The 16,550-nt window shown below is 37.4% G+C and overlaps 1 protein-coding gene across 6 annotated transcripts in view; it reads left to right on the top strand.

Moving 5' to 3' along the window:
• The window catches only part of RBMS3 (RNA binding motif single stranded interacting protein 3), a 742,307-nt gene that overhangs the window by 690,781 nt on the left and 34,976 nt on the right, over positions 1 to 16,550 (top strand). For all 6 annotated transcript variants that reach the window (XM_061362639.1, XM_061362642.1, XM_061362644.1 and 3 more), the window contains one exon: positions 10,673 to 10,783. In XM_061362639.1, the coding sequence (XP_061218623.1) occupies positions 10,673 to 10,783 (111 nt within the window). The remainder of the gene's footprint in view (positions 1 to 10,672; positions 10,784 to 16,550) is intronic.

The following is a 16,550-nucleotide window of genomic DNA, read 5'->3' as shown; positions in this document are numbered from 1 at the left end:
GAAGATTCACAGGCATGCAGTGCACAGAGACCAGCCTTTGAGTCCCCATCACTCTGGAATTATTTAGATCACTCTGTTTTTTCTATATACACAGCTCTCAAGAAAAGATGGGGCTAATATCCTTTTGCCTATCATCTCGTTCCCATTTATCTTCCTTTGGATATTCCATGTTTCTTTTTCCTCTGAGGTTACCTTTTGCCTCTGGCTATGACTGGTGAGACTGTTACATACGTAGTACTCTGTGAATAATAATAAATTTGGCTTTGTGGGCAAAATCAAATAATAACTCTAAAACTTGTCTTGAAGTGAAAATGTGCAAAGGGAGAAGGCAGTGACATGGAAAAGTTGTGAAAATGTTATTAGACTCCGCTCCAGGAAAGAATTTAGGGAGTGGGGAGACAGGGGAAGAACAAAGGTAAAATATCTATAATCTTTCTGTTTTGATTTCTGGGTTACTGAACTAATTTTAAGTGGGATTTTTTTCCTTCAAATTTAGGTAAATTCTGAAATGAGATGTCATTTTGAAATATGGTGGGAGCATTTCATTTTGACAGCTCCAATTATTTCTTCCTTTTGGTCAAAGTTATGTGTCAAGTGTGACCTGAGTTCACGTGATATTTTATTCTCCCTAAAAGTGTTTTCTCCAAATTATTTACTGTTCATGTCAGCAATACATGTATACCATCCAGCTGGCCTTTTTTTTTTTTCTGTAGCTTGTACCGTGATATGTTCCTCCAAAGTGTAGAGATCTTCTTACCGTCATCTAAAAGGCATCGTCCTGAACTCATGAGACCCATCTGCCCAGTCTATGCTGTCCAGATGGCCTATCATCCAGTTAGTCAAAGGCTCACTCTTAATACATTTGTCTCAGTAGTGGACCACCAACTTAATCTCTGGCAGCAGAACAAGTTGCTGTAAATTGTCTGAGGCATTTTCACAGCAGTATTTGGTAATAGGCAGTTCCTTGTCAGCTGTTTTTCTGGAGAAAACTGAGCACCGATACAATATTCAAATACCTGAAAGATATTCAGGAAAACAGCCCAGAGAAACATTTTTTACTTCAACCTAAAATTCTGCAAATCACACTGTGTGATTTGTGGTGACACAAAGCCATAAAGGAATAGAGGAACATCTTCATCGTATGTCAGGATCTGACTGCTGTGCATTCACATGAGCTTGTACACAGTGACTGGTAGCAAATAGTGGTGCACCAAAAAAGCTATGATAAATCAAAGATTTTATAGAGAGTAGTGCAGCATGTATGGATAAATGTGAGCCAGAGACACTTACCTGATTTACTCCAAGTAAGCAAACAAGTCCTAGCAGCAAACTTGGACTTCATTTGGTGATGTTGCTTTGACTATTTATTTATTTATTTTTTGCTACTTTGGTTTATGACAAAAGGCTGCAGTCAGTCAGGCAGCCTCATTCTGAGAAATGCAGACCTCTGCATTCATCTGCTTAAGCAAAAATTGACTGCTGTTTTAGGGTAGGTTGAAATGGATTATAATTTGTAGTAAATAGCAAGAGGTTGCTATCTATCAATGAAGAGAGAGGTAGTAATAAAATATTTGGTCATTCTAGGCACTACTGTAACTGGGGAGATAAAAAAGTACTTTTTCATCTGTTTTCTACATTCATTTACCAGTATCACCAGAATTCCTCTGAAGCTAGTAGTGTGATGGGATGGATGTTGTCCATTCACTAATGTGGAAAATGGACTCTTTCAGGATCAGTCTTCGCTGGCTAACAATTTTCTGACAGAGTGCCCTGAGAAGGCATAGTTATGATCGCTGTAAATGGGGCAGCGTGTGGGGAAGTGACAGTGCAAGCCTCTTCCATCTGTGCCATCACTGCCCTTCATCTTGGAGTTAACCTGCGGGGATGCAGTTGTGGGGATTCATCCCTGAATTTCTCACAATCCTTGGGGGAGCTGTTGGACATCACCAGTTGTGGTAATGTATTTTTTTGATAGAGTTTCTCTGTGGGTAGCTGATGCCTGGATATAGCTGAACACCTGTAGCTTGATGATGACTTTCAGTCCCAGCAATCACCAAACCTGGTGACCCAGCATTGAGACTCCCTATTCTGTTACCAGTCCTCTGAGCCTCTCTGTTTTCCCCACGTACTTTCAACATATTTAACATGTTACAGCTGTTCTCACTGCTATACAATAGTTAAGAGGGCTGCCAGCATTTCCAGTATGAACTCATATTTTAAGGATAATAATTCAGCTGTAAAAATGTGCTCCAGGCTCAAACTTTATAAAGAAGATCTCAGCCCAAGAGTGACTTTATCTGGACAAAAGATAAGGGAAAATATTTCAATTTATATTTACAGATATATTAAAAACTAAGTAATCCTTGCTGGATCAGTTATTTCCTTTTACTTCTTTTTAGCTTAATAATAACCAAAATCTACACCTTTTTTAATTTTTCACATCTACTTTTTAGATTATCTGGTCCACTTGCACAATGCAGTTTTACTCACAAGGGTCAGTTTTGAAGTGCTTTTCCTCAATATTTTTTTCTTCTTTTAAAAGACAATAAAGTGTGGAGCAAAGTAGACTTAAACTAGCCATTTTCCTTTATTGAATTCAATCTGCACAGCAAGAACAAAGGTAAAATGTTTCCTTTTCTTGATTCATTTGGATTGGAATGTGTAATCAAAACCACCTTTTTCTCTTTGACCCTGCAGTGGTGACAACCTGGGTTATACCCGCATCTTGTGGACTTGAGAAAGTTCAGATGTAAATCCAGACCCATCCAAGAACTGGTAACAGACTAGGTCCTGAGTCTATATATCGCGCAGATTGTAAAGTAGTTAGAGGTCTTTGCTAGAAGGGTACTTAGAAATTTCAAGCATTTCTTTTAACAAGTGAGCTGGTTTCACTGGAAGTACCTTAAAGTAAACAAGAACTTAAAATATTACATTCTTAGTTATAAAATGTGTTCATCCTCTGTAGAGTCTTATTTTCTGACTATGGACAAAAACCTAAGAGTTTGAATTTGATTTCATTTACATCAGTTGTACCTCCACTGATTTAAATGTGGTTAGTTTTGACGTGAATGCCCTGTGTGCTTGCCCCCATCAGCTTTACTGGTTTCTTGTAGTCTCATGCGTCAGGGACAGAACTTTTAGGTAAGGACATTTTTGCAGCTACAGTTTCTTCAGATTATGTCTATATTATCAGTTGTTCAAAACAATGGAAAACTGGACACGGGTCACTGAAGACATCATCCAAGGATAACAAAGTTGTTCAGGTGCAACAGAAACCATGTGTTAAAGGCAGTTGGCTTGTACAGAGTCGAATCCAACCAGCAATTGGTCAGACAAAACACAGTTAAAATTTATAAAGGTACAAGTAATGCATAGGCTCACATTACTTTTAATGATGGAATATAAGGTAAGAAGGCACTACTGAAAATCTGTGTATCAGTCTTGGTTTTGAGGTCTGTCTAATCTTGGAGTGGCAAGAAGCATCCTGATACCTACCACTCTCTTGACCATTCTTCCCATAGTCCCCTCAAGGATTAGGGATCTTGCAGAGGAGAACCCCACTGTCTGCCACCCTGGCACCTTAGTCTCTCCTTGGTATTTCATTCAGTAATGCCACCTCATTTTCTGAAAGCTGAAGCCATTTCAGGTTTTTCCATCTAATTCTGGTTGTGGCTGGGTCCTTCTGCTGTTTGGAGTGAACACCACGCACACTCATACTGTTTTCTTCTGGCTGCAGTTGTGTAGGATGTCATTTTGTCATCATACCTCTGGTGAACATGTAGGGTTATAATACCCATCTGCTTTTCTGGTGGCTTTTTTTTTTTTTTTTTTGGCTTTTGGGTTGTTTTTTCTCTTTTGTTGATAGCCACTTCCTCATCATTTCTGATGTCTCCCAGTGTCAGTGTTTGTCCTTCTAATGAGTGAATCTTTTCTTCCAGCGCAGCCACTATGTTGCAGCTCACACAGTATGAGTCCCTCCTGGTTTCAGGCAGGAAATGAAACACAGCACATCTGTTACAGATCACAGCTGCTGTCCTGTCACTGCCCATTGCAGTGTTGAGGCTAAAAGTGCACATAGAAGAAATGTTAGACATTTCCTCCCCAAACCTAATTAGCCAGTCTCTGTGCCTGGCAAATGACCTATGTACTAAATCTCACCAGAAAAGCAGAGATCAACAGTGAGGTCTTTCAGACATTTGGTCTCATCAAATGGCTGTAGTCATAACTTCATAGAGATACACAGACAGGGAAAACTGGCGCACCTTGCCCAGAAGGCTCAACACGCAGGGACAGCCAAGGTTCTACCACATTAAAAATGCCATACACGCATCTCATGCCACCAACCTGCTCTGCTCCTCCACATCCAAGTACAAGCTCTTGAGGCAAATCTTGCTGTTAGGCATTTTTCTTGTATTTTGAGAGTAAAATCAAGTAACTGTTTCCAGCCAATAGCAGGTGCTCTTACTCAACATTTATTAAATGTTGCTCATAAACAGTAAGCTTTAAAAACTGTCACTGCTGCTTTTATTTGCTTTTGTCAAAATAGATCCTGGACTGAGACTTTCAAACATCAAGCAAATTATCCACATGTTTAAAAGAACAATGTGGATTGAGTGAATGTAATAGAACTGGCAAAATCATGTCTTCCCATAAGCAATTATAAGTGTGTATATATAAGTCTATATATGTAAGATCAGACTGTTGAGGATGCAAGTATGGCATCCTTTTTTTGAAAGTTTCTTTTGCACCCAGTGAGGCAGGGAAGTGAAAATTTAGACTAAACACTGATGCTGACTCATATTTTAATTGTGCTGTTTAATAATTTCCATTTTGCACCTTGTTAGAACTAGGATGTGCCATCAAGTGAATTTTCACGCCTGGTTATAGGCGTGAAGGGAGGGAACACAGCAGAAGTGTTTGGAGAGGAAATGTTTGGATTTAGCTTTAACAGATTAAACTCCATTCTAATGCTAAGAAAATCTAGTCCACAAGAAAGAGACTCCTGATTCCCAGGCACTGAATGACATGGGCAACTTTCTGTTTGCCACAGAAATGCAATCTCTTTCTTTTTTTAATTTCTTTTAGATTAACAGACAGTGGCACATTATAAAACTTACTGTTTTTTCAACTCTGGTAGGAGCATAAACTACTGACATGTCAGAGTGGCAGTCTCTGTTGTAATGTATTTATTAACCAGTACCAATATAGTTGCAGTTACTGCTTTATTTGTGCACACAGCTATTGATACAAAACTCTTTCTATTGCATCAACTGTATTTTCTTTATCTCTTGATGTTCGCATTTCTATATTCTTTTAATCTGCATTTATATGTGGAGGCTAGTATCTGTATATTACCTAAAGCTGTATTTCAAACTAGGAGACAGGATATACAACTAAAGGTAAAAAAGACAATGGGAAAGAAACTATCCAAAACCATGGCTGTTGCTATAGGAAACATGGTACATATACAAAGTTCACTTTACTCTTTATTTACCACACAATATTTGAATTCTGGGTAGTAACTGTCTTGGACCTCTGAGGAAAAATGTTCACAAACTTACAGGAAAAAAAAAAAGCGAATGTGTCCATTGGTCCAAGGAAATTCAACTAAGTTACGAAGGTGATGTCAGGTAAGAATTTGAATTTATATCCAAGGTTAGAAATACTACAGTTTTGATTTAATATTTGCCAAAGTTGCTTAAGGTCTGTATCAGGGTTTGCCCAGTCCAAAGTTAAAGTTTCTTTAATTTAGTGCAGTGTTTGGTCTTCTTGCTTACTTTACCCCATTTTCAGTGAGCTTTGAAATTCAGCAAAGTTATGAAATGAAAACAAATACTAAGGTTTGCAAAATATACGCTATTAATTGATGTCTGCAGGTATTCTTTACCAAACTGAAATCATGATTTTATTTTTTATCAGCTAGTAAATGCCAAGGTAGTTGGTAACTTTTCATTGAGAAAAGAATAGGTTTTTATGTGGTTTTTTTTATGGAATATCAACAAGTATTCGAAGCAGAGTTGATGACAGATAGCAGAGAGGGTTTCACAGCTACCTCTAATTATCCTACTATAGTCATGGAAGTTTGCCCACTTAATAGCTGGCTCAGAGTACTTCACCAGGCTCACTGCTCTGACAAGGGGAGCCTATTTTTCCTGCTGTCTGTAAGAGGCAACCCAAGAAGATGGGACAAGTCCATCTAGACAGAAGAGTAAATCAATATAAATATGGTCCTAATTCATTCAGTATGCAGAGAGAGTACATTTATCTGCAAAGAAAGTATGCATGTTGGGGTTTTTTCATATTAATTCTTGACAGACATGTCTGTCTGATCAGTATAAAGTAATCCTTTCAGTTTAATAACGCCTCAAGAAACAACATGTTCTCGATAACATAAAGACATTTGTTTGGTAGTATGGTAATAACTTTTCAGATGGAATGACCTGGTGCTTATATAACAGCACAATGTGTCTATAAACAAATCTGGAAAGTAAGTTTGCTGCTGTAATGTTTGTGGGCTTTACATTGCCCAGTGTTTACAAACTAGAATTTGTAAGTATGCTTAACTTGTTAAAACTTCCTAAATAAAGAAAAATAATTAAACTGTCAAATAAGCAGATGCTTACTGAGAGCTTTAAAACTATTTATTCAGCTGGTATTTGTGCCGTAAGTTCAATATCAGTATTAGAACACCGTAATAAAACAGAAGCCTTTACTACAGTTCATTATTGTAGAAAGCTGGGACTAATCTTCCTCCCACTGTCCCCCAAGTGCATCTCAACTAGTGAACTCTCTGTTTCTAAAGCTCCCTAATACACTTTTTATTTCTGATGTCACTTTCCCACCCTTCGAAGCACATAAGTTGGCATGTGTCATTGTACCAATATAAACTTAATTTCTGCTGCTGCCTTTTGACATTTGGTATTGGCAAGTATTTAAAGGAATTTACTTAATGCAATAAACAGACTGTATTTAGTGTCCTTCCTGTGATTCCAGTGTGTTGCCATATAGGAAGTGGGCAGTGTTTGTAGTTGATGAAGTCAGACTTCTTGTTTGCAAATAATGGACAACAAAATATTCTGAAATAAATATATTCACTTTCTTACATGAAAAATATGTCCTTAGGGCTTAGAGCATTTTAGAACAGCAAGGTCTTTCAAATAAAGTGAAGGGAAATTAAAGGCTGTATGTCAATGAATATATCTTGGGTTTATCAAAGTGTTGCTAAAATCGTGCTTTTTCTTCTGTTACTGATTCCTTACCATTTGCCCTGTTAATCTTAATTTCTTTTAAAGCCATTATAACATTGACGGAATAGTAGGACAAGTGCCAAGAATAGCTTGCCAAATTTAAAAGTCATTATAGTAAACAGTTTATTGCAGGAAGTATAAAAAATATTAATCATACTGAGACAACAGGGCATACTTAAATAATTGGCAGGCCAAATACTTTTGGCAAAGGCAGTGGCAAAAACCTCATCATAATTTCTTCTACAGGTTTTATCAACTAAACTGGGCCTTCAGTAGTGTTATACTATGCTGAGATGTCTATATCTTTATAAACTCAGTGAAATCAGACATCCAAACAGATGAAGATGAAAAGTGTTTACTGTAGCTTTTGCCAGTCGCCAAGTGGATGATTATCAGCAAATACCTATTATAGGCTGAAAAGAATCAAATTACTTTTAATATGATGCAAGACATTGTTGTCTTCTACAGCTAAATAAGTTGAGTATGAGTGTACTTGACAGTATGTATTGTGAAATGCATTACGATCTGGAGACTGAGTGTTGCCCTAACAACCAGATGATATTTCCTTAATTAAGTGTAATTTTTTTTCCATATGTGATCACAAGAGGATTCTGCAAACTCTGGTGAATTAATGGTCTGGCAAATGCATGTAATTCTCTGCTCTAGGTAGCTGTCAACTTCAAATATGTTAAGCTGTTTCAGGAAAGCTGCAAATACTTGATTTGTTTTCCCAACTTCTTTTCCTAATGTATTAAATGGTATGTGTTTAGGGACTAGAATATGTATTTTCTGTTTAAAAATAATACTTTTACTGTCTTTAAGCTTTTTTTTTTGTCCTTGATATATTTCCTTTCAAGTCCATATTTTTTTAAATAGTTTATTTGCAAAACCTGTGTGTCTTCTTATTTACTGAAAGACATTTGCTATCAGATTTTTCCACTGAGTGTCTGGCACATGTGTTTGCTACACTAAATCATAGGTTTTCCTTCACCACTGCCCCGTCTTCATTTCCAAGCTCCTTAATTTATACACAGGAATAGCTATCAGTCTGTCACGTCTGTAATCACAGCAAGTTCCTCCAACCATACCTTTGCAATAAACATCTTTGCAAAGAAACCTTGGTGTTTTAAGGCTCTTGTACATCCTAAAGTAATTGCAGCCACTACTACTGGCAGTACAAGGCTGCATGAAGCTTTGGTGTGGGTGTGACTTTCTGCTTACCCTCACCACACATCACAAGTGGAAGCTCACCTTGTCTGTCACAGAAAGCCCTGAGGCAGCTCCCCATCTCTAAGCCAAAGGAAAGACTGCAAACTGAGAACTCTTTATCAGTTGACAGATTTGGTCTGCACAAAGCTTACAATTTCTTACCATAACCAAAAAGTGCAGGTGGGTGTCCAAACACCAAGAACTCTTCTGACTGTGCGGTATCCCAGGCCACTGATTTTGAACATACAGCAAGAACATTGTTTTCCTTGGGTATCATGCTACTTCAGACTCTTGCCCTGAATCTACTACGCAAAGACTGCCAAATGGGCTGAATGAGTGTATGCCCCATAGATTTGCATTTAGACTTTCAGCAAAAGGGTAGACTTTCAGGGAAAATAGAGAAGCATGAAAGAGAAATGTCATGTAAGGAAGAAAGAAGAGCTTTTTGAATAAAATATTAATTTTACTATGCTGTAAGAAATTTTGTGGTGAAAGTTTGTGACTATCTTGATTTGTAAGGACCCGTGCCAACAAGAAGGATAGCCTTGTTGTAGTTCGTTAGAATTACTTAATCAGTGGGTTAATCAATGTAAACCAGTTCAATTTAATATAGCCAAGAAAGAGGGCAAAGTGTTCGCAGGTACTGCAGGTTTAATACTTGCACGTAGATCAGCTTAGTTTATAAGCATTTATTTGGAATCATGACAGATATTCTATAGAGGTTAGTTTCTATAATTTGCTAAATTTCTCTGGGGACTCTTGTCAGTGCAAGGAATATAATGTGCTCTGTGACATAAAACAAGCATGTATGTATTTCATATGCTAAGGGTATTTCAAAAAGGACTGACCAAGCTGAGCCTACTTCCTCTTTACCATTGCGTGCAAATAATGAGTTCACAGAGACTGAAGAATCTACTTCTCAGATAGGATGTGCATAGACAAAATATTGCTGGAAGGTGAGAAAAAATTAATTGGTACTTCCCCAGCATTTTTATTTTTGGTTATTTTTATTTGTGACTGAAAATTTGAAATCTTTTGCTTCTTATCAGATCCTCAGCAATGCAGTCACATAGCTGTGCAGTAATAAAGGGGAGAAAGACATGTAAGAACGGGTGTGCTGAGGTTTTTGGAACTAGTTTATTTAAAATTCCTGTTCAGAGGTGGATTTTGTCAGTAATCTTAATGGGAAAAAATGCCAGTTTTCCTTTTTTATTAAGCAAATACATTCAGCTGTGTTTTCCACACTGTGTAGTAGACATAACGTGATTGTGCAAATTTATAATGTGCACACACAAACATACATATGCACAAAATAGAGGTATAATTTGGTAGGCAGAAATGGCTGAAATGCCTCCTTACTTCACTATCTACAAGAAAAAGAGTGGATTACCGTTTCTGATTTTCTCTAACAAAATGGAAAATAGTATTTTACACCATAAAACTGAAGAGAATCAACACTTCACTAAGGCATGGTGTTATTAACATGGTACCTTGGGGAGTGGGAGAGCAAAACCCCAGGAATATGAATGGCAGAGAAGCTTTCTCCAAAGCTCCTCTGGTATGTCTTTTGTTTCATTTCTGTTCATAGTCTTGCACTGGCTTTAGTTCATAATGCTGCTTGTTATTACTGTCTTTTTTTTTCATGTGGAGAAGAAAAATGCTTTTAGACACTGTGTATGTGTTTTAAGTGGGTGTCACTACCAAACTTACTGTCAATAGCTGGTCTTACTTAATGGGCTCTAAAGTGTCATGAGTAAGGGTTCTTAATTGAGACTGGAAAAATCCAAGATAATTACCATAATAGGATGAAGATCTCAGAGACTAAAGATTTTAGAAGTCTGAGGAAATTGGGGACATACATGTTTTGTCTGTAAGATTGTTCTATATACAATATGAAAAAATAGAAATGACAGGCATTTTGCAATGTACAGTAGCCTTCATCATAGAAAGAATATATGCATTTGTTTGTCAGAATCAATGAAGTAAAAATTGACATTTAATTGGAACCAACATAAAGTGGCCTCATTAGTAGTACAAATAATACATGTGGGTAGCTTGGTTGTCAATAGGAACAAAACATATTTCTTCTGACAGGTATATTAGTCTCTCTTAAGATTCCTGTCAAGTTTTCAGTCAGCTTCACTCATTTAGAGAATGCTGCCTTTTTCTTTTCTTTTTAAGTGAAATGTTGAAGTGTAAATGATGTGTGTTTCTAGGGTGCTGTGATAACGCCGACAATGGACCACACTATGTCAATGCAGCCAGCAAGCATGATGGGCCCTCTGACCCAACAGATGAACCACCTTTCCTTGGGCACAACGGGAACAGTAAGAACATATATTATACTATTTACTTTCTGTATTGCAAAACATTCATTACTTACTGAGTTTCTCAAGGTAATTTATTGCTCTCAGGTTTTCAGTGCTTCACCTTTTTGCCATTTTAATATTGCAGTGGTTTATTTTGATTTTTCTCCATATCCAGAGATTTCTGGCCCTGTCTGAGCAAAGATATCAAAGTGCTTTTCATTACAATGGAAACATAATGTATGACACAAACAGTATCCTCATATTGCTATGTCATGCAAACGTGTTTACAGATATGTTTCTAAAACAGTCATACAGTCAGCATTAGGTGTTATAGGACAAAAATGATGAAGTAGTACGAATAGTAAAACAATGGGTCAACAAAATTCTACTCTGTACTTAGCAGGAATTATCTGTACTAATTCTCATGTAAATATTAGTTTTTTAATCAGAAATTTCTTTCATGTCAATCTAGAAAGTTTTATACCCCTAGGAAATGGGAGTTCTGGCTTCATGGTAGGATCCGCTACTCACTTCTAAACCATAGCAGCCAGCTATGCTCCAGGCATCATATAGCAGCCATCATTTGCTCCAGGCTCAGAAATGTGATTTTGGGTCAAGGTCAGCTGTGTTTCCAGTATACTATATTTAAACATGCATATTTCAACAACTATTTTCTCTTTAAGCTGTGTAAGTCAGATTCAACTAACACCCCCAGAGTCAGAGAAAGGTAAAAAATACTCTCAATAAAAATTATTATAACTCTTTGAAAAGTACAAAAGCCTTCACAAAATGAGTGGTGGTTTGATATGTGAATGTGTGCACCCTGAATGCACATGTATATTTTTAAGAAAATGCAGGCATAAGCATTACACTTTTATGTCCTTATCACACATGCTCTTTACATAATAATTACTTGAAAGATCTATTATGTATTTAGATTTTTTTTCTTTTTCTCCAGTCTACTACTTGATACTAATCGATAGAGCATCTTTTTCCAACCTTTTTTAAAAATTGAATAGGTACTGAGTAAAGTTGCATCTGTACAGGCGTACTTAGCCCCCTGTGTCCACTTAGCCACTTAACTCCAGTTTCTTTCCCCCTTATTTAAAAAAAAACTCTAAGATCTGAGACCTGTGGTTTTATTTCTGACAAAACTTAAAGATGATGGTTTAATGTTTATTCCTGTTAATTTAAATATTTAATTCAATAGTCAAAAGATGTAGGAATTGCATCTCAAATCTAATATCAGCATTTTTCCTCTCTGAAGACATGAAATCGCAGCAAGCACGAGGACTCGTGAGAATTTCTGAATGTGTAATTACTGCCTCTCAAAAGTGTGTTTAGAAATTAAGACAAGGAAATGGAAAAGGGTTGGGCTGCTGGGCAGCTGCTATGAATTTTTCCTTCTATCTGTCATTTTAATTTCTACAACTCTTATGCACATTGTCTTCTGTGATCGTTTTCTTGCAGTCTTAATGCTATGAAAGTCCCAGTGACCCAAGTTCTCTTGTGACACTGTTACAATGGTTGTAGTAACAAATCATTTGGGGAGGCAGGAAACAGACTCTGAAAGGCAGTGGGTAATCTAGAGGGCAATAGTAAGATCCTGAATTTATTTTACTGCAACTGAAAGAAGATATTTCCTTCCTTTTCCTAGCTCTTTGCACAGTCTTAGCTTTCAAGATCACAGCATTCCCTGATAACTTATGAAATACATTCGGAATATATATACCATATAGATTTATGTTTAGTATCTTTAAAACTCCTAACTCACTTACACAAAATGTAAAGGGAAAGAAAGAGTAAATGATTGATGGCTGTTACAATATCCACAGGTTTTTCATAAATCTCAGATGACACCCTGTTTTATCACATATAGGATTTATTTTTGGCAAAAACACCACCAGCACCATATTCACTCAAACACCTCATGCAAGCAGGATAATCATGGAGGTCATCAGGAATTCCTCCTGTCAGGAATTAAAGGGAGAATGTCAGGATTTGGGCTGCCGATAGCAGTTTTGTTGGATGTATCCATCCTGACTTGAAATTGTATCTTCCTAATGTGTTCTGTTACTGAAAAACTATGTGAAGGGAAGGGACAACCTATTTAGACATATGATTTATTTAGACATAATTTTACTTCATTTATTCTGAAGTCCAAATTTCAGTTCAGAGAGAAGCATTGAGGATAAAGGCTTGACAAATTGAACGGAGTCCAAACCATGCTCTTATGAATACCTCAGCAGGACTAAGTTTTATGTGAGTTATAAGACAAAAACTATATGTTTATGTTCTGAATATATTTTTTAATTTTATCCTTAACACTGTGCAAGAGGGTGCCATAAAGAGCCACTAGCAGAGACCAGGCAGATTTTTTGAGGCAAGCAAACCAGAAAGTCACAAACAGTTCTGCTCAGGGTTGGCTGTAGCTGTCCCAATTTAATTTAAAAGCTTGCAGTATGTAAAGCAGTTTGTTCTAAAGGCTTTCATACATTCACTTCCTTAGACAAACCATTTTGCTAATTAACACATTTTTCAGCCAAAGCAGACCTTTGTGGTCACTTAAGTGCGAGTTGACTTCAAACCCACTTCCAAACCTGTCCAATTCAGGATGAATGCTGGGTTTCTAAAATATTGGTTCAACAGAAAATCTGTTCTCTAGTGAGTAAGATAGAAAAACAGCATAAGGGCCTATGCATGCTTCATATCTTGTGGGAATTACTCTGCCTTCAGATTCTCTCTAAAAGATTGAAATACTATGCCCAGGCTGGAGCCATTCCACAGGAGTGATTCTTCATGGAGAAGCACTCTTTAGCCCTTCAGTGAGACAAATTACCTGTGTAAGACTGGCCTCTGCCAACTCCTGCCTCAACACCAGAAACTGCACTTGAGTTTTGATCTCTTAGTCCTGAAGCACACTTTTAAACCCATAGGAATCGGAGGGGCAGGTGCCTTCATCCCTGCCTGCACTTGAGTTTTTAGTCACCAGCCCCAGGAGGGCATTTCTCGCTAAAAACTGGCAGGGCTGCTTGCTTCCAGCTGGGACCATCCAATACAGCAGCCAAAACAGAGCAGTTTTCCTATAGACACATTCACAGCCAGCTGCCTTTCCCTTGTGCTATGGGAAGCCTTCAGTAACTGGCTGCAGTAAGCACAGACCAGAAAGTACAAAGAATTTTGTTTATGAAAGTTTTCTTTCTCTCCAGAACCCCCCAAAGAATGTGTATTTTATTTTATTCTATTCTATTCTATTATCTTTTTTAAATATTCTCATTTCTTATCTATTATTGAATTGTCTGCATAAAATCAGACATCTCTGCTGTACTAAACACTCCTTAATCAGGAGGATGCACTAAGGCTATCAAGATGCCGGGGCAAGTGAAGATCCCAGATCCATCTTTACTTGATTTCACTGCCCACATCATGAAAACATACAGCTGCACCAAATATTCCAGGCCAAAGGATAGTATAGGACACCAGGGAAGAGAGGAGTAATGATCTGCAGTTTGTGGCAAGTCAACCCTGTGCTTCTGTGATAGATTTTTGTACAGCATTTGCATCTCCCATTTACTATGCCTTGTGCTTCGTCCACCAACAACATAATTCCTCTCTGCCCTTATGAAAATAAAATTCATTTTTGTTAGTGAAAATACAATTTATGTTACTGATGAATTGAGAGGCAGGTGTGCTGCTCTGATCACCTCCTCAATCTGCCTGAAATCTGGAGTTAAGCAGAGGGATGGAACCTGGAATCTGCCAGACAAATTCTTTCTGCCATATTTATATGTATTTTTCATATTACCTCTTCACTCAAAAAGAGCAGAAAGCATTTATACTTGTGTACTGGCTTTTGGGCAAGCATGTAAAGAAAACCTAAGCATAAATTTTGTTAAGATTACAGCAAAAAGGCAATAACTCTGAATATTCTGAGTAAGGTGAGAACCCATCCTCAGCTCCTACAATTGTATTAAAATAAAATTTTAATGCCAGGAAACATAATGTGAAGACTGATAACCAGTTTTAACATGGAAATTTTTCTTTTATTTACTAGTTTAGTATCATTATTTATTACAGTAAGTCTTGTTTTTCCTATGTAATATTCATCTGCAATTAGGTCTGTTGTTAAAAAAGGTACCATAGAGGGAGAATAGAGTGATTGAGCCTGTAAGGGCAGCATTGAGAGAGCAGCATTAGTATGTGTTTAATAATGTATGGAGGCTGGAATTGTTCCATCATCAGCCTGTCATTCAAAATGTTTCCGATACAGCCATTGAACTGACATCTGTTTTGTGGTTTAATAAAGTTGTGATTGATGCCTGAGTGGATGTAATACAAAAACCTTTAGAAATATAAAAAATGAGCAGTCGGATCGTTGTTTTCACTCCCTGTTGCTTGGCTGCCTTTTAGTGCAGCACTTCCACGTTTGGCTGTCAGCAGCAATAATCTGCCTCTTCAGTGGGAAGAAGATTCGCTCTATTCTTTCTCCTCTGCTGCTCATTCCTGAAGGAAGTTTTCTGTTCTGCACTTTCTGGATTTGGGGTTCTCTCCCCTCCCTCCTGTTAGCATCCATTTCAGATACCACTTGGGTTCCAGTGTCATCTAACAGATTGAAGTGGCATTCGTTACTCCTTGTTGGCAGAGGACTAGTTCCAGCTTCTTTTTTTTCCTTTCTTTTGGAACTGCCTTACCATAGTCTTGTTTCATCTTAAACCTTTGAGGCTCAGACCAATGGGAGAGTAAGTAGAAGCCAGATTTTTACTAAAACTGCTAGCTCAACTGTGCTGCTTAATTGTTCTTGACACCTGCAGACAGTTCACTCAGCTTTCAGCTTCTAATGTAAAAACATAATAGGCAACTCTCCCTTGCACTTTTTAAACAAACAAGCAAAAAACCTTCAGAAAAAAATTAATCAGAAAAAAATTAATCATTCTGGATACCTCTGCATTAAAAATGCAGTCAGGTGGAAGAGCTGCATTTATGTAATGTGGGATTCTGTTGAAACTGCAAACCACCCTAACTCAGCTTTCCTGTTTTATAGTATCACCAGTTATCTCTCACTGGAATAACAGGCTTGTTATGCAGGTACATCAGTCTTATCTTTCACTTTGTTGGTTCTTTTTGTTGCCAGTGGAGCTCGATGATATCTCCAGAACCCTTCAGTGGAACAACAAGCTTTTTATAAGTTTTTTATCTTATATTTCCTTTGGATACTCCATGGTCACCAGTGGTTTAAAATGTCACCTAAAGGCCTCATCAGAATAACTGCTTTGTTAGATAGGGTAGTTTTTTTTCATGTTTAATCTGCAATTCTATTTGCACATACTACAGCTACACGGAGCTGAAACATCATTGCATTCCCCTGATGTTCAGATCCTTTTTCAAAAAGCACTCTGTTATTCTAATCGTATGTCAGAAGATCCCTGGAGAGTTACAGGAGCAAAGTTGCTTTGCAGTCTTGTGCCTTTCATGTTATCAGGTGTTAATCTTAAAGCTCTTTTATTTTATTTATTGACTGACTGTTTCAGTTACGGTTTGTGTGGAAAATATGTGACTGAACCCACTGCAAGTGGAATTACCTTAGTTCATGCTGCAACTAAAATCATCCTCATCCATTTAGTCAGCCAAGGTCCCTGGCAAATGCAAGTGATTAACAACATGAGTTTGTCCGGGGCAGGAGGTCCCCTTAAGGAGAAACTATTCTTGTTGCAAAGAAGTACAGCATAAGCTCCCTTGAGATTTATAAAAAACAAATAACTCTTCCTGCCCCTTTCTTCCCAAACAG

Source organism: Neopsephotus bourkii, unplaced genomic scaffold (assembly GCF_033783945.1).
Source record: "Neopsephotus bourkii isolate Nb327-2 ecotype Australia unplaced genomic scaffold, CSIRO-AGI_Nbou_v1 NB_1132, whole genome shotgun sequence".
Taxonomy (NCBI): domain Eukaryota; kingdom Metazoa; phylum Chordata; class Aves; order Psittaciformes; family Psittacidae; genus Neopsephotus; species Neopsephotus bourkii.
Note: the sequence above shows the minus strand (reverse complement) of the source record. Positions and strands in the feature narration are given on the sequence as shown.